This window comes from Canis aureus, chromosome 11, assembly GCF_053574225.1.
Source record: "Canis aureus isolate CA01 chromosome 11, VMU_Caureus_v.1.0, whole genome shotgun sequence".
NCBI lineage: Eukaryota > Metazoa > Chordata > Mammalia > Carnivora > Canidae > Canis > Canis aureus.
The window spans coordinates 13,874,057-13,901,637 of record NC_135621.1 but is presented as its reverse complement, the minus strand read 5'-3'; the positions used below and the strand labels follow the sequence as shown (position 1 = coordinate 13,901,637).

Below are 27,581 nucleotides of genomic sequence, written 5' to 3'. Positions count from 1 at the left end.
AGGAGCCTCCTCCTAATGGTCCAGGGAAATTCAATCCATTTAAACATGGAAAACAAACACAAGTATGTGAAGCTACCATAATAAGAAAGTTAAGTCACCTTTATAAGGTAAAGAAAATCAGATAGGTATTAAATGTCAATAGCATTTTATGCTAGAAAACAACAGAATGACATTTTGAAGATACTCAAGGGGGAAAAAATGTGAAATGAGGATTTTATAACCAGCCAAAGTGTCCTTCAAGTGAAAGGTCAGAGACAAAGAATTATAAACCTGTAAAATTTTAGAGAATCTTTCTCGTAGGAGTGTGATTCAGTGATCAAGAATGAAGATCTACATAATCCAGAAGAGGCTGGGAGGAAGCTTTAACACTAAGGACAGAGACGGGTGAGAAGCAAATATACTGAACTGTAGAACTACAACTAAAAGATGGGCATATCAAGAGAATGAAAAGACAAGCCACAGACTGAAGAAAATATTTACAAAAGACACAGCTGATAAAAGACTGCTAAAAAAAATAAACAAATTCTTAGAACTCAACCATAAGAAAACAAACAACCTGACTGAAAAATGGGCAAAAAGTGCCTCAACAGACACTTTTTAAGATTTTATTTATTTATTCATGAGAGACCCAGAGAGAGAGAGGGAGAGGGGCAGAGACACAGGCAGAGGGAGAAGCAAGCTCCTCGCAGGAAGCCCGATGTGGGACTGGATCCCAGGACCTGGGACCACACCCAACCCCTGAGCCACCCAGGCATCCTTCAACAGACACTTCAACAAAGAAGATAGAGAAAAGGCAAATATACATATGAAAAGATACTCCATACTAAGAGTGGGAATCTGCCAAATGTAGAGGAAGGAGTAAAACAGTATGTTTAATAGTAGCTAAAAATGAGGGATGAACACCACAGAAAGATTAATGCCAGAAAATTGGGTTTATGGCCCATCCCAAAACGCACTTAGAAATCAGGACTTCCTTTAAAAATAAGGGGAGATTATCTCGAAGGCCAAGGGAAGTCACTGAAGGATTTTAAACAGGATAGCAACAATAAGATTTACAATTCAAAATGGTTACTTGGAAGTGTGGTGAGGTTGTTGAGGTTTAAAAAAAAAAAGACTAGAAAACAGTTCACTGATTACTGCTGCATTTTAGGCAATAGATACAAATTTAGAGTACTTGTACTGGAGAAAAGAAATTTGAGAAATATTCAAAACACAGAACATCAAGACTCTGATCAAACGCATTCCATCAAACTCAAAACTATGGTTTTTAAGATAAACATTTTATATATCAAGAAAGAAAAAATGCTGTCAATGAAACTATGTGATTTTTCTCACTAAGAATTTTCATTTTAAACTTAAAGAAAAAACTCTTTTAAGCTAACACAGATTTTTATTTTTTTTTACACCTTTCTATTTCAATGTCATCATAGTGAAGTCATTTTGAAGATATTTAAGCCAGCAATTAAGACCAAAAAATACAGAACCCAACTCACAGAATTCAATTGAATTAATCACAACATGAACAACTATGACCAAGTTCACATACAAGTAGACAATGATGAGTGTCATGATGGTTAATATGGAAAAAAGTGTATAATTCAGAATCTGTGAAGTATGACCATGTATACATCTTATCTCCCCAACTAGTAAACACCTAAAGACAGGGTCAAATGTAATTTATTTTGCCCCCTACAGGGCCTTGTACAATATTGTCAGTACTACCTCTCTCCAAGAAATATATCTGTTTATGAAGGAATGTAGTAAATGTTTATGAATATCCATGACCACAGTTAGTGGGACCCTGCTGAACAATGGATCTGACACAGGTATGCATTTCTGAATGACTTTATCTGGCTGCAAGCTATTCCATTTAATTTTATCTTCCAACTTAACTCATTTTCTTTTAAGGAAAAAAAAATTAAAAGTTGAAAATAACACATTGTACCAGTAAGTCTCACACTTAACAATGTAAGAATCACCGGGGGGGAAGGAGGGTTATTAAAAATATATATTCTCAAACCTCAACACAATAATTTTATTTCAGCAGAATCTGGGGTAGAGTCCAGGAAGCGACATTTTAATAAAGGTAAACTCAAGTCCAACTTCTACCCCAGAATTCTACCAAAACTGGTCTTCAGCAATGACCTGTGGAAGGCCAAATAAGTGGAGAATTACATCTCTGGCATCCCTGTACCTCAAAATCAATGATCACATGGGTGTTCCCCTTGTACACAGTATGGATTTGTTGTTCGGAAGTGGTTACCCAGGGGCTACATTTCCCAGCCCACCACGCATCTACATATCAGTATGAAATTGGTTTGCACCAATGGAATGTGAGTCAAGGTTATGTGTCACTTCTAAACCAAGTCTTTTTAAGAAACAGGTGTGCCTTCTCCAAGCTTTCTTTTCCTTTCACCTCACTGATTAGATACAGATAACAATAAAATTCTAAAAGATTATAAAGATCCAAGAAGAAACCCAGATCCCTGAATTATTTCATAAAGAACCACATATCAACTATACGCATCTGCTGCAAAATGCTCAATAAATAAAAATTAACTTTAACGTTAAATCACTAAAATTTAAGAGTTGCTTACAAGCAGCTAGCATGTCCCTAATTAATATGTGCATCTATTTTATAACAATGTAACTGTATACACATGTATATATTCATATACTCAGCAAAATGTATCGAGAACCCATTAGGTGTTCAAAATATAATCAGGAGCAAAAGACACTTGCAATCTTATCCTCATGAAGCTCAGAATTATTGGAGCATATGCATAAGTGTAGGTTTTTGTATTAGGGTTTCTGGGTGGTACAGAACAAATATAAACAGAAACAGAACTTTGACTCTTAATCAAGATGGACCAACAGGGATATTTACAACCCCACCTGACACAACTAAAAACCTGGAAAAAATACATTAAAATATTTTTAAGACACTAGGCACTCGACAGCAGACAGTAATTCTCCAAATACGGGAAACAAATTAGGTGAGCCCTACAATTTGGTCCAGCTTATCACTCAAAAAGATGAAAGCATTATTAGACAAGGATTAAAACAGTTGTTAAACTGAGCTTCATATATTTTAGAACCTAGAGAAAAGACTGAACTTATTAAACAGCAAAAAAATATCACAAAGACCCAAATTAAACTTTCAGAGATGATAACTATAATGTCTGAAAAAAAATACACTGTATAGCATTTATAGATGAGATGCTGCAGAAGAAAGGAGGAGTGACACTGGAAACAGCAACAGAAACTACACACAATGAAACACAAAGAGAAAAAAAAGATTAAAAAAAAAAAAAATGAACAGAGCACCAGTGAGCTGTGGGACAATTTTAAGCAGTCTAATGAATGTGTAACAGGAGTCTGGAAGAAGAACAGAGATAGGGTAGGTTGTAAAAGTTTTTGAAGAAATAATGGCCCAAACTTCCCAAATTTGAAAATTAACAAACTACAGATTCAAGAAGCTCAACAAACCCCAAGCATAAGATACATGCAGAAAACTATACCAAGATACACCATAATCAAACTGCTTATAGCCAGGGCTAAAGAGGAAGCTTACACCACATGTGGAGGAACAAAGGATAACACCTCATTTCTTGTGAGAAACAATGCAAGCTAGAATACAATGGAGCAACATCTTTAAAGTACCAAAAGGAAAAACTATCAATTTAAAATTCTTTACCAAGTGAAAATATCTTTCAAAAACAAAGGTGGAGAAAAGATAACCTCTTCAGAAAAAACAACTAAAAATAATTTATCACCAGTAAACGTACATAACAAAAATGTTAAAAGATGTCCTCCCAGGAGAAGAAAAATGATTATCAGATGGAAATCAGGATTCACAGGAAGAAGTGAAGAGTGACTGAAACAGCAGATAACACAGGTGAATATAAAGATTCTTATCATCTAAATCTCTTCAAAAGATAATGAGTCATTCAATGCAAAAATAGTAACAATACACTGTGGAGTTTAAACATATAAACAAGTGAAATATACAAAAACTGTAGTACAAAGGTTACAGACAGAAGTATGCTTTTATAAGGTTCTTCCATTGTATATGAGATAGTTTAACATCATTAGAAGGTAGACAGGAAGAAGTTAAATATGTATACTATAAATCCTAAAGCAATCACTGACTTAGCACAACAAAGATACATAATTGATAAGCCAAAGGAGATAAGATGAAATCATAAAAAGAAATGTGGAATTAATCCAAAAGAAGGACAAAGAAAAAGAACAAATGGAACAAACAAAACAGTACAATTGCAGATTTAAACTAAACCATATCAATATCACATTAAGTGTAAATGGTCTAAATATGCCAATTAAAAGGTAGAAATTACTGGAATGGATAAAAAAGCAAAACCTAACTCTGTATCACCTGCAAGAAACTCACTTTAAGGAACACAAAAATAGGTTAAAGATATAAGCTATGTGTATAGCTATTTTAGTTATTGGCCATTCACTGAAGCATTAATAAGGAGACATATATGCCAGGCATTGTATTGTATTATGCTAAGCACCAGGGATACAAAAATCAATGTTATACTCTTAAAAGTCTGGTAGCAAAGAGAGTGGGAATATATGTTTGTGAAATGACACTGACATGCTAAAAATTACACATAAAAAATGTCTTGTCAAGTTTCTAAACGTGAATGGGTCCATTTGATGTAAACTCTCAAGTTTATAGAGTTCATATTATTCCTTTATTGTATTTTTGACATCTGCAATGTCTGAAGTTAGATACCTATTTCATTCCTGCTACTGATAATTTGTCTTTTTTGTCAGTCATGTTAGATGTTTGTCAATACCGGTTTTGTTTTTGTTTTTGTTTTTTTTAAAGATTCAGCACTTTCATTCATTTTCTCTAGTTTTTCTATCGTCAATTTCATTGATTTCTGCTCTTTATTACTTCTTTCTTTCTGTTTGATCTGATTTTACTATTTCTTTCCTAGGTTCTTTTTTTTTTTTTTTTTTTACTTATGTGTTTCCTAGGTTCTTAAAGTGAGAGCTTAGATTGCTGATTTGAGACTTTTCCCTTTTCCTAATTATAATATTTGGTGCTATAAACTTTCCTCTGAAATGTAATTACAGTCACAGAAAAAGAATAAGACATAGCCATAAAACTGGAAATAGCAGAAATTTTAAACATGACCAAATGGGAAATACAGCAAATTACCAAGAAAAGAAAATTCTCTAAGGTAAAATACAGAAAATATTCAAGCCCAGCTGAATGGGAAAGGTAATTATTACTAAACAATTCCTCAAAACAAAATGATTTGGATGAAATGACTTCAAGTGAAGGACCATAAAGTCAACCACACATAAGGGGAAAACCCACACATAGAACATAACCCACCAAATTTGCATTAATGATACTGTAAGACAGGGAGCAAGCAACATAGGTGACACAAAAAAAAAGTTTCAGATTCTCATTTTCCCAGTGAGTACTATCAGATGAGCTTCTTTACTACTCCACTAATTTCACAGATTCCTAGATGCTGCCCAACAGGAGCTGAGACTGTGCACATAGGAAAGTAAATGTAGCACTGCAATGATTTCATCTGAGTTGCCCCACTTCATGAATAAATGTTAATTTCAGATACAAAACATGAAAGAATAAAGTATCTTTTCTGCTTACCCTCTGAGCTTTTGCAAGTTCTTCTTTTAATCTTTCATAGCCCTTTTCTCTGACTTCCAAAACAGATGGGCTTCGTAAACGGGACAGACTATCAGTACTCAACCCAAAAATATCATCGCTGCCATCACAAGCCTCTGTTATAGTTGCACCCTGTAAAAACTCCCTTTCTGCATTACAGTTGTCCTTTCTTGTAGTTAATTTAGTTAACCCAGTTGTGACTCCAGAGGTAGAACAAGGTGTTGGATCTGTAACATGGATGCTGTAAAGGAGAGTTCAGAAAACATCAGCATATGCTCACACAGATCTGGCATAAACACAAAGGTCTACAACTACACTATCCAATGTGACAGCCACCATGTTTAATGGCAAGAATTTAACATTTGACTTAAAAAATTAATTATTATAAAAAATTAAAATCAAACTAAGACATTTCAAACCTCATAGCCACATGCAGCCAATGGCTATCACATTTTCATTATCACAGAAAGTTCTATTTGATAAGTGTTACTTAAAAATCTTTATAAAAAATTGAATAAAAATCTTTATAAAAGAAAAAATCTTTATAAAGGAAAAAATAAAAATCTTTATTAAAAAATGCATTAAAATCTTTATAAAAGAAAAAAATGAATAAAAATCTTTATAAAAGAAAAAAAATGAATGACAGTGTTACTCTAGAACAAGGGTCAGAAAATTAAATGCAAGCTAAATCCAGCCTGTTACCTCTTTTGCAAGACTCACAAGCCAAGAATTCATTTTTACATTCTCAAATGGTTGAAAAAAAATCAAAATAATATTTTGTGGCATAGGAAAATAATATGAAACTCAAAATTCAGTGTCCATACATAAAGTTTTATTGGAGTTTATTCATTTACATACTGTCTGTAGCTATTTTCACACTTCAACAGCAGAGCTGCATAGCTACAACAGTGATTGTATGTATGGCTGGCAAAGCCTAAAATATTTACTACCTGGCCCTTTACATAAATAAAGTTCACTGACCCTTGCTCTTTAACATTAACATGTATTGTTCCTTTTCATGGCCAAGCTTATTCAAATTTCCTGAAATAACAAAACTTAAGGTAACCAAGCAAATTGTCCATTTGTTTAACATAATATTCCAAAATAAGGATCTTGATGATCTCCTACCTGACACTAGATATTTCTGCACAATTTAAACGTCTTGGGGATGAATACACAGGTTGTGTGGGAAGATCAGAAACATCTAAGGCATTAGCCTGAAGAGGGGCAGAGCACAGAGCTGAAGGATGTGGCCGATAGATGACACTTGGTGAGGTAGTTTGCTCTTGAGTTCCTGATTCATACACACCAAGAAGGTCTGGAGAAGTAGGTGAAGCAAGGTTTACTTCATGGAAGCCTTCCAAGGGGTCATTAGCCATAGCAAAAGCCTCATCATAAGACAACCTATGTTAAAACAAAAAGAAGGCAGTTATTTTATAGTGACATTTAAAATTAAAACGTATAACTTAGAGAATGTGTTTAAGAGTCCATCATAAATTATAAACTTACAATAAAAGCAAAGAAAAAATACTGTAGTCATTTTAACATTTATTAACCTCAAAGTATAAACATTACAAAAGGCAAACAATCTGATTTGAACAAAACTTGAAAGTTATAGCTAATATGCTATTAAACTGAGTTAACTAATAAGTATGATGAAAAAGAAAAATTTGCTTGATTTTTAATTCTTCTATCATATGACACTGGTTAGAGTAAGAGAGGCAGTTAAAAATATGTATATATAGACGTGCATGCTTGGAATGAGATATATTCGTTATCCTAAACTGTTGACACTGAACAACACAGCAACTGGGGCATCAAATCCCCACAGAGTCGAAAATCTACATATAATTTTTGACTCCCCCAAATCTTAACTACTGTTGGCCTGTTGACCAGAAACCTTATCCAATAACCGTCACCTAACATATATTCTGTACTTATATGTATTATATACTATTATTACAATAAAGCTAAAAGAAAATATTAAGGAAAATAAAATACACTTACAGTATTGTGTTTATCCAAACAAAATTAAAAATCCACATTTAAGTGGACCCATACAGTTCAAACCTATGTTGTCAAGGATCAATGGATAATTTCAAATTTAGGTATACCTTTTACCCAAATTATGAAACTGTTCATATTTTGGGCCATTTGAGAATAGGTTTTAGACATGATGCCCATTACCACTTAATATCTCAATATATAAATCTTAAGTACAAGGAGATTTTCCTGTCTAACCATAAAACCATCAAAATCAGGAAGTTAATGCTGATTAATACAACCATTCAATCAATAAGCCCCAGTCAAATTTCATAGAATGCCCCAATAATGGCTTTCTTTATAGGCCCCGGATCCAATTTAGGATAATGCGTTAAGCCTTAAATTTCTCCTCTGAGGGATGAGAATGGGAATGACAACATTCTCTCCATTCTCCAGGGTGCTATAAGGATTAAGAGAATCCAAATAGAGTACTTAACACTGTGCTATGTACTTGGCACACAATAGGACCTCAATAAACATTTGTTACCATAGTCAGCTATTAACAATAACATGTTTCTCCGTAAGGAAAAAGTATTTCACATAACTACTCAATTACATCATCAAGTTTAAAAAGTGTACCACTCACATTTCTAATTTGAAGAATGTAAATCTTATAAATCCTGTATTGATTTTCCACTGTCTACAGGATAAAGTCCAAATTTAACAGCCTGAAAATCAGTCTTCTATGATCTGAACCCAACCCCACTTCTCAATTTTTTCCTTCCTACAATAAAACTGTGATAATCATGAGCAGTATCCTCCCAGAACTTACCCAAATTCCCAAACAAAAGCACCAATATAGCACCTACTTTCTTCATAAAATACAAAAAATTGTATTCGCTAAACTGAAAAATTCTTTCATATCCTTAATAAAAAGAGTTTAAAATAAGACAGGTAAAGAATAAAAAGGCTGCAGTAAAGCAAAGAAGGAAGAGAGGTGACCTAATGTTATATTCTCTCAAAAGTACAATTACAATATGTCACAAACCTTCAAGGGTATATACAATGAAAACTGTACCTACTAAACCTGTAACTGCCAAATTTCATATCCAATCAACATTTTCTTTGTTGTAGCAAATAGTTTCAGTCCTCAAAACAAAACTAATTCTCTTTTTCACCCAAAATATTCACTTGCAAAATGAAAGATCATATTAACCAGGAATTTAAAGTGTTTAACACTCAACTTATTATTTTTCATCCAAAAGAATATTCTTCATTCTTTATCAATAATACACACATACACCAAACATCTAACCCTGAAAATTTCACTTTCACTTGAATATAGCTTACTAATAAATTCACTTTCAAGTAGACAATAGGTTTTCATTAAACTTTGACATTTTATCAGCAACTACTTGAGACTTCCTTTCATCTACCCCTTATGCTTTTAATGCACATCTTTACACCTTACAAGTTCACTGAGTCATAGAATGTGAAAGCATTTGCGTTTCTGGAAATGCAAAATGGTACAAATCCTATGGAGGAAAATCTGACAATATCTGTCAAAATGACATATTCATTAAACCTATGACCCAACATCCCCACTTTCAGGGCTTTATTCCAAAGATACACTAGCAAAATAAAAAAGAACAGATACACGCATAACACTAGCAACATCAGCAAAAGACTGACTACAGTCTTGTTATAGCAAAAGACTGAATGAGCTAATGTACATCTTAATAATGAAGCACTAGACAGCTGTAAAAAGAAGTGAATAATATCTACATACTGCTATGAAGGGATCCTGAGGATATATCAACAAATTAAAAAACAAAATAAGTGACTATGCACAGAAGCTATCTTTTACGTAAGAGAAAATATAATTTTTTAAAAATACATATATATAACATACACATATAACTGTACATGTATGTACAATAGATGTATTACCAAGCATATGGACTTAAATTTTAAAAGTGGAAGGATAAACCAAAAACTAATAGAAATAGGGAATCTATAGGAAGAGGAGATAACAGGCATGAAAGAGGACACAGGCATGAAAGCTAGACTTTTCCAAATGGACCTTGCCTTGTAGATTTGAATTTGAACTTGGAACCATGTAAATGATAAAACAATACTAAAGTTTTGAAAAGAATCCCTAGGGATGCCCAGGTGGCTCAGCTGTTTGGTGCCTGCCTTTGGCCCAGGTCATGATCCTGGAGACCCAGGATTGAGTCCCACATCAGGCTCACTGCATGGAGCCTGCTTCTCTCTCTCTCTGCCTCTCTCTGTATCTCTCTGAATAAATAAAATCATAAATAGATAGATGATAGATAGATAGATAGATAGAATCCCTAAAAATAAAACAAATTTAGCTGTGTATTGAACAGTAGCTTAACAACATAAAAAAGAGCTAATATAAGTCGTCTTAAAACATAGACATGCACTTACTGAATACATTCACAAGATAAAAGAATATGAAGAGAGTTAACTATTTTCAGTAATATTATTGCTGTCATGAAACTATTAATTTTAAGGAAATAAGTTATCATGTAAATGTCCTTCAGAATTAAGATTTTCAGCATATGAGATACAAATATCAAATCAAAGAAGTAAAAACTCAAGTTCTAAATTTGAATCAATCAGAAAAAAAAAAAAAGTCCATTAAAACAAAAAATTCCTAAATTTATTCACTGAGGTGGATAAAAACAACAGTAACCAACTCAGGAGCAATGAGTACCCTTTGTGCCCAGAGTAATATCATTTCCTACAAAAAAAGAACAAGGCCTCCTAAGAGAAATGGCTGATTTCCAGGCCAAGGGCAGTACCGTACAAAATGACCCTGGAACATCCTGTTACACCAGGAAGCAAGAGAGCTATCAAAGACTACTGGAGTGGTATCAAAAGGATTCCCACTAACCAAAGATAGGACAATCTGAATGTCAAACAGATACTATCTGTAAGGAACTGAAACAAAAATATTTTTAAATCACTGAATTCATGATGATACTAAAAATAAAAACAAAATCTCATTAATCTCCTTTCATTGGTGCTAGGGAGCCAATTCATTATTTTGAAAACTGGTAAAATAAAAGAATCAGGTACAAGTAAGAACTAATAAGAATGGGGCATCTGGGTGGCTCAGCAGTGGAGCATCTGCCTTCCTCTCAGGGAGTGACCCTGGAGTCCCAAGATGGAGTCCCACATCGGGCTCCCTGCATGGAGCCTGCTCCCTCTGCCTGTGTCTCTGCCTCTCTCTCTGTGTGTCTCTCGTGAATAAAGAAAGAAAAATCTTAAAAAAAAAAAAAAAAAAAAAAAGAATAAGAAAGACAAAGCCCTTGGAAGGGCTTTTAGGCATGTCAAAGGTGTGAAAGCAAAACAAATATTGAGATTATAAATATGCTAAAATCTGAAGCAAAAGTAATGAAAATACAAATCTCAAAGAGAGGCAGGTTTGAATCCTGCTTCTGTCTGATTATTGGGCCAACCTGTGCCTAAGCTCTCTCATCCGGAAATCTGTGCCTGGGTTGTGTTGTTTTGTTTAGAGAGAGCGCAGCTGAGCGGGGTGGAGAGGGTGAAGGAGAATCCCATGCTGGGCGCGGAGCCTGATGCAAGGCTCAACCTCCCACACTGACATCATGACCTGAGCTGAAATCAAGAGTCAAGTGCTTAACCAATTGAGCTACCCAGACGCCCCTGTGCCCGGGTTTTCGACCTTACATAACGACAAAGAAAAGAAATGCACATAACACTTAGGACAGCACCTCTGAGCAGTGCCTCGACCTACCATGTATTCATTCCGGAGGATACATTTACACTGTTTAAATTCAAGTCACTTCTGAAAAAGATTATAAGATTAAATTCAGTCCCTTTTTTCAAACATACACAATTTCCATAAAATGTAAGTTAGCTGGTATTGAGCCACCCATCACACTTATCTGAAAATCTTTTGCTCTTTAAAATATAAGGAAGCTTTAAGATTTATTTCATATTTGAAGTTTTCATATGAGAAAAATAAACTATTTTGAAGCAATAGTATTCTTTGCATCAAGTAATGAAGAATTCAAAGAATTTAATTTCTTTTGGAGATTATCCCAATTCATAAACTAAACCTGTTAAGGATCACTACCAATGTGTGAAAAAGTTGACCACATTAAATTCTTATGGCTGAATTACCAACACAGTCTATCTGCCTTTATTATTACTGAATTCTAAGCAATAAAGCTGACATCAAGTCATAAGGAAAAGTTGACCAAAACAATTTACTTCTGATTACCCATATGTATTTCATGTTATTTCTTCTTCCAAAAAGTATCATCCTAGCAAAAATAGCAGCCAGTATGTGCTGAAAGTTAACTATGTGTCAGATACTGTTGCTAAGAATTTCACATGTATTAGCTCATTTAATCAATGAATGCCTAGGAAAAAATCCTAATGTCATAAAAAAAATTTTTCTAATTACAATGAATTTTCTAATTGAAAATAAGAGGCATCCTTAGGATAACTCAAGGAATTAAGATGAATTGCTGGTACAATATTTCAGTTAAAAACTGAAACACTTGGATAAAATGAATACGCGTACGTAATTTAAATGAAATCAAGAAACTCAATTTATATTAGTTCAAAAGAACAAATAAAATCTGTTTTCTCACAAAAAGCACATTCCCCTCATTTGACTTACTTAACAAGCAAGAAACAAAGTATCTACTTCTAGGGGGGAAAAAGCACTTTTAAGCTGTAGCCTTAATCTTTTTCCCTATCAATTTAATATCTGAAAATTAAATACTTTTAATTCTGTATTTGCTAAAATTCCTCCAAGCACATGCTTTGAAAGCAAAACATTTCCAACACAGGAGGTTACACGTATCACCGCAAAACAGAAACACCAGTACCTGAAGAAAGCTAAGGTTTTAGTTTTGACCAGTCTCTACTTACACCTGCAAACTTGGACAGGCCATTAAACTTCTCTGAGCCCAAATATCTTCACCTATGTAGTGACTGAACTGGCCCCCAAGATCCTGATTGTAAGATGGTGAGTGTATCTGTGTGTCAGAAGGAAGACCAGGGTCTGACTTCCCAATAGGAAGAATTAACCAGTATTCCCTACCTCACCAAAAAACTTGTACTCTGGAACTAGACTCAGGTCCTAGCCTTACTGGTTACTGACAATGTGACCTCAGAGCTCTAAATTCCTCACCTGAAAAATGTGGATAATAACTGTACTTATCTCAAAAAGTTTCTGAGAATTAACCCAGACAATACTCATCAAGGGATTAGCACCATAGCTGCCACTGACCAATTAAAATTAGTTATTACTAATTATGATGCTAAGGTCTTTTCTAATAATGGCCAAATATTCTTTCACACTATCTCTGCACAAACATCATCATCAAAGAGAAGAAGAAGAAAAAAAAAAAAAAGGTGTTTTTTTGTTTTTTTGGTTTTTTTTGGTTTAAAAATATTGTTAAAATTAGAAGTGTGGGTTGCCTGTGTAGCTCAGTGGTTGAGTATCTGCATTGGGTTCAGGTCGTGATCCCAGGGTCCTGGGATCGAGTCCCACATCAGGCTTCCCGCAGGGAGCCTGCTTCTCCCTCTGCCTGTGTTTCTGCCTCTGTGTGTCTCTCATGAATAAATAAAATATTTAAAAGTAAATTAAATCATAAGTGTATTGTTCTAAATGCTCTTCCTCAACAAAGCAAGCACCTATATATGATACTGCGTATATATACACACACACTGTATATAACATACATAGATGTTTACATATGTGTTATTTTCCTCTTTCAATTTATTGACAGACTGCTGGAGGATGGAAGGCAGGGCGGAAGGTCCAGATGCTTTTATTATTCCCAAATGACTTCTTAATTTAGCATGAATTACAGAAGAAACAGCTTCTGTCACTAAAAATTAGACTGCCATTAGTGTATAATGAATTGGAGTGTTACAAATTCCATCTATTCATTCACTTGCTTAAAAAACATTAATGTTTAAAACATATTTAACAAATATTTTTTATTTAACAAATATATGCACCATATATTAGTGCACCTAAAATAAAATTTTCTATCAATTGTGTTTATTCTACATAGAACGGAAGAATGATTGTCAGCTTCAATCCTCAGGGCAAATGCTGGCACCAAGTTCTAAGAATGGCACTACAAAAATGGACTAAAGAGATGGTGCACAGCCTGCTGCGAGCCACTAAATGATTACCCTGAGGGTTGTGGGGGAATGGAATGTTTCAAGCAGAAGTAAAATATAAGCTAGATTTTAAATGCTGAGTAGGAGTCCAATAGATGGACAAGGCAATAAAACAGGACAGTCAGGGAATAACGGTTTGGCGCTAATGAAACTAACAAAGGAGAGAGTGACAAAATCAGGCTGGAGAAGCAAACATGTGACAGATCATTAAAAGCTTCATTTAACATGGAAAATGCGTAGTTTATCCTGAAGAGTTGGTGAGATCTACATTTGAGCAAGTGCTGTGATGGAGTCATTAGGAAAAAATGACTCCCAAGGCAGTGAGGACTTTTAACTAGAGAGGAGAGACTAGAGGCAATTGGTTAAGACGTTACTGCAACAGGCTCGCCAAGAGGTTATAAAGGCCTGATCAAGGTCATACTTTGAGATGGAAGGGATGGAGGTGCACATATACATATATAAACACACAAGAAAAAAAAAACACACAAGAGTGTGACCTACATTTACACATACACATTCTGCATGTATGACATACACACATATACATTATTCCAGTTATTCCTCGAAGCATACTTTGAACTGGCTCTTATCTCTTTTTTACAGAAAAAGAAACCGGTTCGGAAAAGGTAATTTTGTCAAAGTCAAATGGTCAGTAAATAATGGCTAGGATTCTAACCCTGCTGTGTGTCATTCTGAAACGTGACTCTACTGCACCCAAGAACCACTTAAAAGGCAAAACTGATTGTGGGGTGGAGAGGCAGGATTCAGATAAAGGGTAGATCAAGACAGAGGCTCTCTAGGGCAGGTCTCACTCCATGAACCATAAATGAGTGAACAGTAATCCGTTCTCTAGTAATCTAATGTACAGTACTCTAGTAATCTAAATAGAGTACTGTTTAATCTCTGAACCCTTGTCTTACGTCCAGAAAGGGAAAACTAAAGTTTCTCATGGCTACTGAAATGAGCATTCACTATTGCTTTGTCTTCTTTTTTCCTATATTCTCTTTGCTATCATCGTTTCCTCTCTATTTTGCCGTTTTGTGGGATTTAAAATACTAATTCAGCCTCTTATAGAACTTGGAGGAGGGGAGGAAAGCATATAAATAAAAATAAACAGATGCTTGATTATTGGGGTCTTACCCCTAAATATTCAAAAAAACTTGGATATTTGAGACTAAAGAATTGTTAATTTTTAAAAGTGTGTAACAGTATTGTAACTACTCTTCAATGTTTAAAAAACATATTGAAGTATTTACAGATGAAAGTGTACAATACCTAGAATTTGCTCAAAATAATACAAGAAGGGGAGAAGTAGATAGGACAGGACTTACCCTGTTCGCTGACTCCTGGGCTAAATGATACTTTGAGGTTCATTACATTTTTGCATCTACTTATTTTATTTGAAATTCTCCATAATTAAACAGCTTTAAAACTTATTCAAATACTGTATTAACAAAGGGGAAAAATATATGTGTGGTATTTACATATATAAATAATTTTCCCATTAATATTCACCATAATTTTAAAGTCAGCTTCCCAAACATTTTAGTAGTAACAGTAACAAAAAAGCACATTTCTATTTTAAGAAGCACTCTATGTTATGTGTAAATTTAATTAATAACTAAAGGGAAAAATTGGATGGTCAATCAAGCTACACAATCTTCCCACTGTTATTAAAACAGATCACAAATTAAGTTCCATTTACGAATTTACAGGATGCAAATGCACAACCTGACTTATTTAGAGATGCTAGTTATTGCAAATCCTTAAATTAAGGGTTTTCAGAAAATGCTCAGAAATTAGCAACTGGCTTATGAATATTGTATTTACAAATCCTTGGAACAGAAATATTAAAAAATAATGTTTTCCAAGTTTCTTTTTCCTAATAGTGGAAGCCTTCTTATTTTACATGTGCAAGAATATATGTCAACATTCAGCAGGCACTGAGATGTATGTTGACTGGATAAAAAAAAAAAAAGCAATAAAAGTCTTTAGAGAGGGAATGAATAGCAAAGCAGAAAGAGTAGAGTGATTCCAGGCTACCTTGGAATCAAAAATAGAGGTAAAACAATTAAGTTCCTTGAAAGAGTATCAAGACTAGATAAACTGAGTTTGTAAAAAGTTTGGGGCACCCTGAGCATTTTATCAAAGTAGTTTCAGAAAACTTTTCTAGCTCAGGTTCCGTCATTAACTAGCTGTGTAAACTTGCACAAGTCACTTAATTTCTCTGGGCCTCAGTTTCAACATCTATAAATGGGTGGTATTACCTCCAGTACCTATATCTGAAAAAAAAAATCAAATGGCTTACCTGTCAGTGTAAAAATGTTCCAGAGATTGCAAAGCACAATACAAACACGTGCTATCTATAAAAATATAAGAAGGGGACGCCTGGGAGGCTCAGCAGTGGAGCGCCTGCCTTCGGCCCAGGGCGTGATCCTGGAGACCCAGGATCGAGTCCCGCATCGGGCTCCCTGGGTGGAGCCTGCTTCTCCCTCAGCCTGTGTCTCTGCCTCTGTCTCTCTCTGTGTGTCTCTCATGAATAAATTTAAAAAAAAAAAAAAAAAAGGGATCTAAGAATGAATACAGGAAAGAGAAAATCACAAGAGCATACTAAGAGTTTTGTCTTACAACCACAAGGGATCCTTATTTATCTAACATAAAAAGGAAAACAAGTTTTCTCCTGACATATAGAGTTCAAATGTAATTTTCTTCCTATAAAAAATTAATGCATTTTTAGTTTTCTGAAAAAAAGTACTTTACTTTTTCTGAATTTATTTTGTTTTGTTTTTTTTTATATTTTACCCTGACCTCTCAACCAGATGCTCCCAAACACTCACTACTACTATCTGGGCACATCAAATTACCATTCACTTATTTAATTAATTCATAGCAAAAAAAAAAAAAAATTAATTCTTAGCATCATATGCTCTTTTAAGCTTCTAAGTTACTCTCACGTACTTGCAGAGTTTCTTTATACCAGACGACAGTTCACGTGTGTAGACTTCTATCCACCTCATTACGTACGCTTATGTTTACAACCCTGCTAACTACAAGAAATAAATCCTCTACAAACTTGAACTATTTCAATAATTTCCATTCATTTCCTCTGAGTAATCTCAGCGTATGGCTACAGCTTTCTAATTTTCTGATGCCCATACTCTAATATGAATCAAGATGACTTTTTCACCTTTTTCTAACCATGACTAGATACAATTCAAGCTTATAAAAACTACCTCATTTAGTTGTTAAGTTGAAAAGGAAAACAGAGGGAAAAACAGCAAATTCATGCTACCTGCTGGAAGTATATCCCTCCCCTCTTTCCCTTAGTCCCTGCGATTCTTACTCCGCACATACTTCCGTTACTCCTGCTAGATCAACCTCAGCACATCCTGACATTCTTCCACTGACACGCATCACCAAACACAGCCCAGTACCTCCGGGTTCCAGGCCCAGTGCTAAAGTGGTAACACGGAGTAGGATGACTTAGGCCCTGCCTTCAAGGCACCTGTACACTAGAGACAGAGAACTCACTGTCAACAAACATTAGAAGACAATATGACTGCCAAAACTAAGAAAAGCATGTATTCCATACTCTGGAGGCATAAAAGAGAGAGAGAGAGAGAGAAAAAAAAAAAAAGAAAGAAATACTACCTGGAAAAACTAAGGAGAACAGGAGAAATTAGCTAGTAAGGAGTTTTCAAAAGCTCAGATATTTTATTTTTAAAATACCCAGGAGAAATGAAGTATTTAATTTAGGAATCAACTTACTACCCTTTAGTGAACTACACCTGAACTGAAACTTTATGTGAGATAAAGCTTTACACTTAAAAAAGTGTACTCCCTCCGAATATCCTGAAAGTTTTCCCTCATTACCTTAACACGCACTACCTGCCCACAACTCATCCTTCCTCCCCACTCTCCAACTGTTTCTAATGCTTTGTCTTGTTTGGCACTCCTTAAAATGACAACAGGTACGTGTGAAACATGACTTCTAAATTCTGAGAAACTTACAAAACACACGAGAGTGATTATAAGGCCTGTCTTCTGGGCTCCATGAATCCTTTCCTTTCACTTCTCACTGTGACTTGCAGAGTAGATAGATGCTCAATGAAGATCTCATTTACAAATCTCTGGTGACACATCAAGAATTACTTATTATACTAATATTAAGTATCTCATAAAAGCTTAATTAAAAACAATTCAGTGTTACAATCTACGCATGAAGTAGTGGGGTGTAGCGTTAAGAGCATGGACATTAAACACAAACTGCCTGACTTTTCTAATCCAGTCCTGTCGCTTCATTAGCCGTGTGACCTTAAAGCAAGCTACGTAACTTCCCAGTGTCTCAGTCTTCTCAACTATAAAATGGAACAAAGCATTAGCTAACTCCCAAGTCACTATGAGAGTCAATGACTTGGGATAGTGCTTAGACCAGAATCTGACACCCGGTAAGCTATAAGCTCAATAGCAGGAGAAGCAGTAGAGGTAGCACCATCACCAGAAAACCTGGATGCTTTTAAATTAGAAATACAAATGACAATAACACCTTTCATCAGCTGTCTGCTTAAAACTATAAAGCTCTTCTACAGAAGATGTAGAAAGGAATGGAAGGAGCAAGCGTGTTAAGAGTTCCGTTTAGGGCAGCCATACTCAGATTTCAATCCCGGCTTTGCCATTAACCATCTATAAGACCACCGACAACTAAGTAACCACAGGCAAGTTATTTTACCTGAGCCTCAATTTCCTGATCTGTAAAATGTGATAATACCACCTATATCCCAGGAATTCGAGACCAAAAGAGTCAAGGTACCTAGGACACAGTGTATGGCCCACTACCAAGCTAGTATTTGCTGCTTTCCCCCATCCCCCACATCTCACGTGGAGTACTCATTTAATTCGCATCCCCCCATTAAAACGTTCCTATTAGTCTGAATCATGTTGAAAACAGTCGAAAACTGGCAGTCACATGGTTTGACCTAATACTCTATCCACTTACAAATGGAGAAAATAAGCTTAGGGAGGTTATATGATTTACTGAAGATCACATGCACAGTAAGTAATGGAAATAAAACTTCAAAACAGATTAATAGTTTTTCATTTCACTAGCTGATGGTTTAGTCAGTCCCGCCGAGAATAGGGGGGAAAAAAATGTACTAACTACAATAATAGATGCAAAACTACTGTGAACTACAAGTTTTTGCTCTGCTGTATTAAACACTGCTGGGGATCTAGATTTCTAAGAAACTTTCCATTATAAAAATTATTTGTGGAATACCTGTGTGTGTGTGTCGTGGGGAACTGAGGGTTTAAAAAAAGTTACAGGAAAAAAATACTAAAGGAAGCTTATGCAAAACTATACTAATTCAAAAAGTACAGTATATCTAATTAGAAAACCCACAAATTGCCAAACAAGTATCTAACCTGGTAAAAGGTTAGAGGTATTCAATATCACAGTTGAATTGTTGCCCAAACACACAAGGAGGAGTTACAGTAAAGTGTTCCTCTTTGATTAATGAACGTATGAACTAATACATTAACTTTAGTGGAAAATGAAAAAAAAAAAATTCAAAGGCTTTTCTTCCAGTAATAAGGAATACACTACTGTAGTAAAATAGTAGGAACTGCTACAGTAACTTCTATAAATTCCACAAGGGCTTTAGGATTAGATCCCATAAACCACAGCTGAGATTCAATGTCTGTCCACACATGGAAAGCCCTATTAAAATGCGCAGTACTAGTACTAGTAAATAAATAACAAACGTTAACAGAACAAGGCCCCATAAAACTGGTGGAATATTTAACAGTATCAAATATTTACTATGACCTACAAATCTATTCTGCCTCTTTTCCCCTTGATTTGTCACTCACCTTTAAAAAAAAAAAAAAAACCAACCGTATGAACAACAAAATAAGAATGAGGATAAGGAACAGAACCCGGGTCTTCCGATCAATTTACAACAGGACAGTTTTAATCCGCTTATCGGTCTCCTCCAGTTATGCAATCATTCCACGGCAAAAGATCACAGGGCTTTTTTTTTTCCTACCCTGAAAGGAAGGGGCTGGAGCGGGAAAGAGGAGCGTGAAACAGGTGGCCTGGGGATACGCGGTCCTTCCACGAACCTACACCCGCTGCGGCTTCAGGGTCGGCACGGGGTACCCCGCATCCCCCGAGCCAGGCAGGTCTGCTTCCTTAATCCCACAACTGGCACCTCTTCGCGCGCCGCGGAGTGCACCTGGCATCGTCACTTGTCGAGTCCACCGGCGCTGGCCGGCCCCGCCGACACCTGCCCACACCTGCCCACCGTGACCCCTACGCCCCGGCCCCGCGCGTCGCTCGTCCCTCCGGGGGGGACTCCGCGGCCAGGCCCACGGCCTCAGCGCGCCCCAGGTCCCGCGCCGCAGGGTCCCCACCTGTTCGGGCGCTCTGGGAACCCGCCCCCGCCCCCGTGACCCGCCCCCGCGACCGCGAGCCCCCATCCCCGCCCCGCCCCAGGTCCCGCGCGCCGCGGGGTCCCCACCTGTTGGGGCGCTCTCTCGGGACCCGCCCCCCCGTGACCCCCCCGCGACCGCGAACCCCCATCCCCGCCCCGCCCCAGGTCCCGCGCGCCGCGGGGTCCCCACCTGTTCGGGCGCTCTCTCGGGACCCGCCCCCCCGTGACCCCCCCGCGACCGCGGGCCCCCCATCCCCGCCCCGCCCCAGGTCCCGCGCGGCGCGGAGTCCCCAGCTGTTTGGGAGTTCTCTTGGAACCACCTCCCCGTAACCCGCGCCCCCGCGACCGCGGGCCCCCCCGCGGGGTCCCCACCTGTTGGGGCGCTCTCTCGGGACCCGTCCCCCCGTGAACCCCCCGCGACCGCGAGGCCCCCCATCCCCGCCCAGGCCCCGCCCCGGTCCCCACCTGTCGGGGCGCTCTCTCGGAACCCCCCCCTGCTCCGAGCCGCGCGCGCCCGGCCGACAGGTACCCCGGGCTCCGGGTCGCGGGCGCTCGGGGCCGCGCAGTTAATGAGTAACGCGCCCGCGCCCGGGGCCGGGGCCGGGGCCGGGGCCGGGACCGGGGGAGGAGCTGCTGCTGCTGCCGCCGCCGCCCCAGGCACCCCGAGGCGCCGAGCCCGCCGCCGCCGCCCGCCGGGTCCCCGCCCCCACCTGCACCCGCACCTGCACCTGCGCGGCCGCCGCTCGGGGCTCGCGGGCGGGAGGCGGGCGCCGCGGGGGGGCGGGGGGGGGCGGTGCTCCGCGCCCGGGCCTCTGCCTCCCGCGGCTGCACTCACCTGACGAAACCACCGGGGCCGCTGCCCGCGCCCAGCGGAGCTCTCCGCGCGGTACCGAGCGCGCCCGGGAGCCGCGCCGAGGGCACAGGGCGGCCGGCAGACGCCGCTACACGCTCGGCCGCGGCGGGCGCACTGCGCCGGGGCCGCCGGGGGAGCGCGGGACTGCGCCTGCGCGGGGGGCGGGGCCGGGCGCCGGGAGCGGCCGGGGGCGGGGCCGGGGCGGGGCCGGGGCGGGGCCCGCGGGGGCGGGAGGAGCCGGTGCGCTCCGGCGCCCCCTGGCGCCAGGCGGGGTCTTCGCAGGGGCCGGGGCGCGCGGCAGGGGCCTGGGCGGGCGGTTGCCGTGGGAACGGGGGCTCCCCGCGCGGGGCGGGGGCGCCCTGGGCTCTGCAGGCGGCGCGAGTGGGGGGCCGCGAGCACAACCTGCAACTCGCAGTCCACGCGTACCTTACCCTGTGCGGGGGGCGGGGGGGGTGCGACTGGGGTGGGACACACCGGATTCCATCCTTTGCACAGCGCCTAGAGCATTCGAGAATGTCCCTTCTGTGCCCGCCTTCTCTCTTTTGGGTCAACTTTTTTTTTTTTTTTTTTTTTTTTTTTTTTTTAGACCAAACTTCCACCCCACTTGAGTTCTCCAGATAGGAAAAGTGAAAATACAGGACGAAATTCCCAACTCGGATCCAAAAGGGGCGATCACCGTTTATGTCTCTAGGTTTAGCAAAAGACGTGCAATTTATGGGACAGACATTGAATTGGGCCATCATTATAAATATTGATCATATTGGTTAGAGGCAATGAAGAGGAGTAGATTAGGACCACAGGAATCAATTCCTGGGCTTGAAATCGCTATTGCTGGCTGGGTGACTTTGGGCAAGTTGATCTCTAATAGTCCCAATTTTCTCCTCGGTAAGCAGGGATAATAAGTGTATCTACCTCACTGAGTTTTTTTTTTTTTTTTCTCGTTCAGAGATTAAGTGGTCTAATACATGTAAAAGAGTGTACTGCATGATGCACAGGGCCTCATGAATATCAGCTATTATTATTAATAACGTTGTTGTTTTCATCCACCTATAATCCAAACAGAAATCTGGAAAGTCATTGTTTACTCTTTTATATCCCATGGCCAATGTAGCAAGTCTTATCCATTCTAATTCCCAAATAATTATTAAATCTATCCCATTTCCTATTCACTGTCACGAGATAATCTTCCTCCATGAGTGGACTCCTAACTATCCTCCCTTCCACTGATGTCCTGTCCTGGGTGAATAGTATTACTCGTCATTTACTGGGCTCCATCTCTGTGCCTACTGCTGGACACAGGGACAAAGAAACCATGACACACAATCTCCGCTGCCAGAACTGGAACATAGCAGGGGAGACAGGCATTAACCATAACTAGGTGGGATGGATAAACTCAGCATACAGCAAACTACGGGGTTCTGCAGTCTTGTACTCTCTCAGACATGTCATGTTTGCATATGCTACTCCTTTTTCTTGCTAAGTCCTGACCTTCCACCTTTTCCTTACCTAATTCCTGCTTATCCTTCATTATCCAGACTAAGCATCAATTCTGTTGTGAACCCTTCCCTGTGGCTTGCCACTCAGCCCTAATCCGCCCTCGTATGGGTTAGGTGCTCTTGACTCTGCTCCCAGAGGACCTTGTCTCTTTCTTGCACTTATCACGTAGAATGATAATTGCAGTTTATCTATTTTCCTAATTACTATGAATCTCTTGACAACTAGCACAAGACCTGACATGTAGTATGACTGGCTCAATAAAGGCAGATGAGTAAATGGCATACATGCAGATGTACTATCTTGTTATATAAATGTTAAGAGGACAGGCCCTGTGATATGTTTGATACAGGAGTGAAGACATCAAGCATCTACTGGAAGTAGTAAGCAGTACCCTTATGCCTGAGTCCCAGGCTGGTCCATTTGCAAATCTAAGAGGTCTTCGGAATGTATGTAGAGGTGTTTCCTCTCACATACTTAACCTGTGAACACAGTTTGAGGATGAGAAGAGTGATATGAGTAGTCACTTACAATAACATCTCATTGTCCTTGCAGCACAGAGACCAAGATGCATTACAAAGCGTGAAACACTCGGAATCTCAGCCTGCAAAGTATATAAAGTGTTGTAAGCATCTTCCATTAGATTGCTCACCCATATATTAAAGGATAGACCCTTCACAAACTTTAAAAACATGATAGATTTTGTGGGGTGCTCAAATTTGCTTTCTTTCTCTTTCATTCATATAAAATAATACTGTATTTTAAACGAGATCTTAAGACTTTCCCATCCATTCCTGATTCCAGAAAATGAAAGAGGTGATTGCAAATATCTAGAAATTTTCAATTGAACAAGTCTTTCTAGAGTTGTTATCCTTAGTTATAATCTTTTATTGCTTGTTTGCCTCTTTTTTTTTTTTTTTTTACAAAGCCCGGAAACTAGGTACTTCCCAGTTTCAAGCTGACTTCACACTGTGTCATGAGTCTTTTATAAAAAACAATTGGACCTAGGTAGAAGGGTAGTTAGTCTTCCTCTTTTCAGATGGGGAGCTTGGGCCACCAAAGTTAGGACCTGGGTCTTCAGAATACAGGGTAATATCTTACAAACAAATGAGGCTAAAACTCTAAAAAGCATACCGGACTTCATGTCCTGCAGAATGGCACACTAGAGACTGGCTGATTGTCCCATGAAAAGCAACTCAAAATGCTCAGTAAAATATATATAATATCTTATCAAACATTTTAATAAGCTGACAAGAACATAAGAAATCCTCAAGGGCAAAAAACTAAGTAAAGCAGGAACCCAGACAGTAAATAATAATGCAAAAACAAAACAAAAACAAAACAAAACAAAACAAAAAAACAAAGAGGAAGGAAAAAGCTGGTTACAGGGAAAAATAAACCAAGAATAATCTATCATTTCCTTGTCTAGCAAAATAATTATTTCTGAGCCAGTGTTTGCATTCCCATAAAAATTTGCTTTTGCAACTCCTGTACAAAAGGAGAGCTGTCTCTGAAGTGTCTTTTATTAGATCAGTTATGGACAATTCTGCATTTCAGGCCCTTTTTCTGAGGTTGGAATAAACAACTAAAAAAAATTGGACGGCTGAGAGAAAAAAGGTTAACAGGAGAGCTTAGACTCTAAAAATGTACGGTTTTCTCAGAGTCATTTTAACAAGCTGCATACATTGCCATCTATTAAACACATACTTATGACAGGCACATAAATAATCTGCAGTGAGAAGAGAAGGAGACGTGAGGCACAATGAGAGACCTCGTGGCTTCCCCACAGTCCCAAATTCCTCCTGAGGCGTCCTTCATTCCTACGCATAGGTTCTGTGACAAATCCTTGCATTCTTTTTTTTTTTTTAAGATTTTATTTATTTATTCATGAGAGAGAGAGAGAGAGAGAGAGGCAGAGACACAGGCAGAGGGAGAAGCAGGCTCCATGCAGGGAGCCCAATGCGGGACTGGATCCCAGGACTCCAGAATCACGCCCTGGGCCGAAGGCAGGTGCTAAACTGCTGAGCCACCCAGGGATCCCCAAATCCTTGTATTCTTAAAAGAATTCCCCCATTTTGCTTAGATTCGGAATCATTGGTGGCTCTCTGATCAACGCAGACACAGGCTGTCTTCATCATATGGCTTTACCATATTGAACAAGCAGCTTCTACCTTATGGTCCATAATGGCTGCTCCAGCTTCAGCCATCACATCCTTATTTCCAGCCAGCAGAAAAGAGATAGGGGCAGAAAAGGACACACCCCTCTTATTTAATAACACTTGCAGGGGCACCCAGGAAGCCCAGTTTGTTAACTGTCTGACTCTTGGTTTTGGCTCAGGTCATGATTTCATGGGTCTTGGGATCAAGCCCCGCATCAGACTCTGATCTCAGTGAGGAGTCTGCTTGAAGATTCTCTCCTTCTGCCCCTCCTCCTACTCTCCCTCTTTCTCTCCCAAATAAATGAATAAATCTTAAAAAAAAAAAAAAACCACTTGCAGAAGTTGTTGTAAACATCACTATGCTTACCCCCCATTGATCAGAACTTAAGTATAAGTGACATTGAAACATGTCCTTTCTATCTGATAGCCACGTGCCCAGCTAAAAATCAGTAGTTCTAATACTAAAGAACAAGAGGAGAACAGATCTTAGAGGGAACTAGCCGTCTCTGGCTCATCATCTGAGCTGACTTCAGAGGAGGAAAATGGTGCTGGGGGAGAAGGTACAAATGGAGCAAAGGCAGGGGGCATGGTAACGAAAGTGTGCAGAGGGTCCAGTGATGGGGAGCAGGGCACACTAGTGGCACCCGGACCACGTACAGGTGGATGGTGCCTGGAGAGATACATGGCAGCCAATCGGTGGGAGATTATAAATGCCAAACTGAGGAATGCGGCCTTTGGGAGTCAGAAGGGAGTTCCTAAGAGATTTGGGGTTGAAATGGTCAAAAGGGTGCTTCAAGAAGAGTAATGTGGTGGCAATGCCCAAAATGTACTCAGGGCTGGGGGGTGAGGGGTTGGGGTAATGGGAGGCAAGAAGATTAAATAGGAAGCTACTGTGAGATAATGAGCGCCTACACTGTGATAAATACAGGAAAGGAGAAACATTTCAAAGGATGAATTTGTTTAATGCAGCAAGCCATTAAATATTCCCTCTCTCTCTCTCTCCCTCCCTCTTTCTTTCATGTTCAGCATCCATTATACCTTTTTGAAATCAGCACAATGATTTTATTTGGAGAAGTACCCTTTCACCATGTTCAGTCCATATGATTCAAGTGGAACAGATTTCTGTCTCTCCAAGGGTGAGCATGTGACCCAGGCTTAAGCAATCAGATCAAAGATGTCGAGGGCTATAGCCATCAGGAAGCATTAACAAAGCACACTGTCAGACAAATAAAAGACTAACCCTGGAGGCAAAACCAACAGTCCTGCATTTGAAACAAGGGAATCAAGTATATTTGTTGGCAGCAGTGCCTCCAGTCAACCTGACTTATTAAAAAGAGAGGGAGGTAAGGCACAGTTGAAAGAGCAATGTTCAAACATCCCATATATGCAGGAAGCATTCTGTTGCTGAGGCAAGATGGAAAAAAGACTGCGACTTGAGCAGTCCTACCACTGCCAGTCTCTGAGAAGGAGAAATTGAAGGCGGTCATGCATGATCTTTGTTTTGTATCATAAGGATTTCTGTTAGGCATGGTCCCTTTCTCAGCACAAACTTTCTGCACTTAGCATTCCTTGGAAAACTTGGAAAACTCCTTCAAAGATGAGTAATCAATCAAAAAGGAACCAGTGGGATCCCTGGGTGGCGCAGCGGTTTATCGCCTGCCTTTGGCCCAGGGCGTGATCCTGGAGACCCGGGATCGAATCCCACATCGGGCTCCCGGTGCATGGAGCCTGCTTCTCCATCTGCCTGTGTCTCTGCCTCTCTCTCTCTCTCTCTCTCTGTGACTATCATAAATAAATAAAAATTAAAAAAAAAAAAGGAACCAGCATGCAAAGATACCATAAGAAAAAAGAGAACAGGAAAAAAAATGCCAAATTAAAATTTTCATTAAAAAAAAAAACTTTGTCATTTAGCAAAAGAACATTTTATTTTTATTTTATTTTTTAATTTTTTTTCAAAAGAACATTTTAACCAAACATAGTCATAAATTTTCAAAGTTAACAGTACAACTTAGAAGAAGGTCTCACCAGAACCCAACCACGCTGGCACCCTGATCTTGGACTTCCAACTTCCAGAACTGTGAGAAATAAATTTCTGTTGTTCATCAGCTTCCCAGTGTATGGTATTTTGTCATAGCAGCCCAAATGGACTAAGTAGGGTTATTTGGAAGAGTTGGAAGACTTAGAACCACTCTAGTGTTTATCACCAGAAGAACAAGGTTAAAAATGGTAGATGCACATCATGGAGTATTAATACCACAGTTAGAAGCAACTGGTAAGAAGGCCACAAAGCAACATGGATGGCTCTTACATAGTGCTAAGTGGAAAAAAAATTAGATATACAATCAATATCATGCAGGTACATTAGAAAGTATATACATAAAAAATACACATTTTATAGAAACACATACAAATATACACACTTAACACATTTGAATGGTTGCCTGCCTGGGGAATAGGAATAGGAATAAGAAGGAAACCAGTAACACTAACTTTGCATGATCAACTATAATAATGTGGCATGAACTGATAAATATGATTAACTCAACTTTCTTAACTCTGTTTACTTGAAATCTTAAAAAATGAAGCAAGACCACAAAAAAACTTCAAAATTCAAGAAGAGGGGGGATCCCTGGGTGGCTCAGTGGTTTAGTGCCTGCCTTCGGCTCAGGGCGTAATCCTGGAGTCCCAGGATCAAGTCCCACATTGGGCTCCTTGCATGGAGCCTGCTTTTCCTTTTGCCTGTGTCTCTGCCCCCTCCCCTCTTGTCTTGATGAATAAATAAAATC

The 27,581-nt window shown here is 39.0% G+C and overlaps 1 protein-coding gene across 7 annotated transcripts in view; it reads right to left on the bottom strand.

Annotated features, from left to right (window-relative positions):
- The window catches only part of RAB3IP (RAB3A interacting protein), a 40,895-nt gene extending 19,637 nt beyond the window's left edge, over nucleotides 1-21,258 (bottom strand). For 3 of the 7 annotated variants that reach the window (XM_077913803.1, XM_077913804.1, XM_077913808.1), the window contains exons 1-2: nucleotides 6,803-7,078; nucleotides 5,657-5,915 (exon numbers count right to left, since the gene is read on the bottom strand). In XM_077913803.1, the coding sequence (XP_077769929.1) occupies nucleotides 5,657-5,915; nucleotides 6,803-7,053 (510 nt within the window). In that variant the 5' untranslated portion in view covers nucleotides 7,054-7,078. Of the gene's footprint in view, nucleotides 1-5,656; nucleotides 5,916-6,802; nucleotides 7,079-11,444; nucleotides 11,464-17,869; nucleotides 17,995-20,754; nucleotides 20,885-21,124 lie in introns of those variants that run through there. The other 4 variants (XM_077913805.1, XM_077913807.1, XM_077913806.1 and 1 more) reach the window with 4 other exon arrangements.
- Between the last annotated feature and the right edge of the window lie 6,323 nt (nucleotides 21,259-27,581).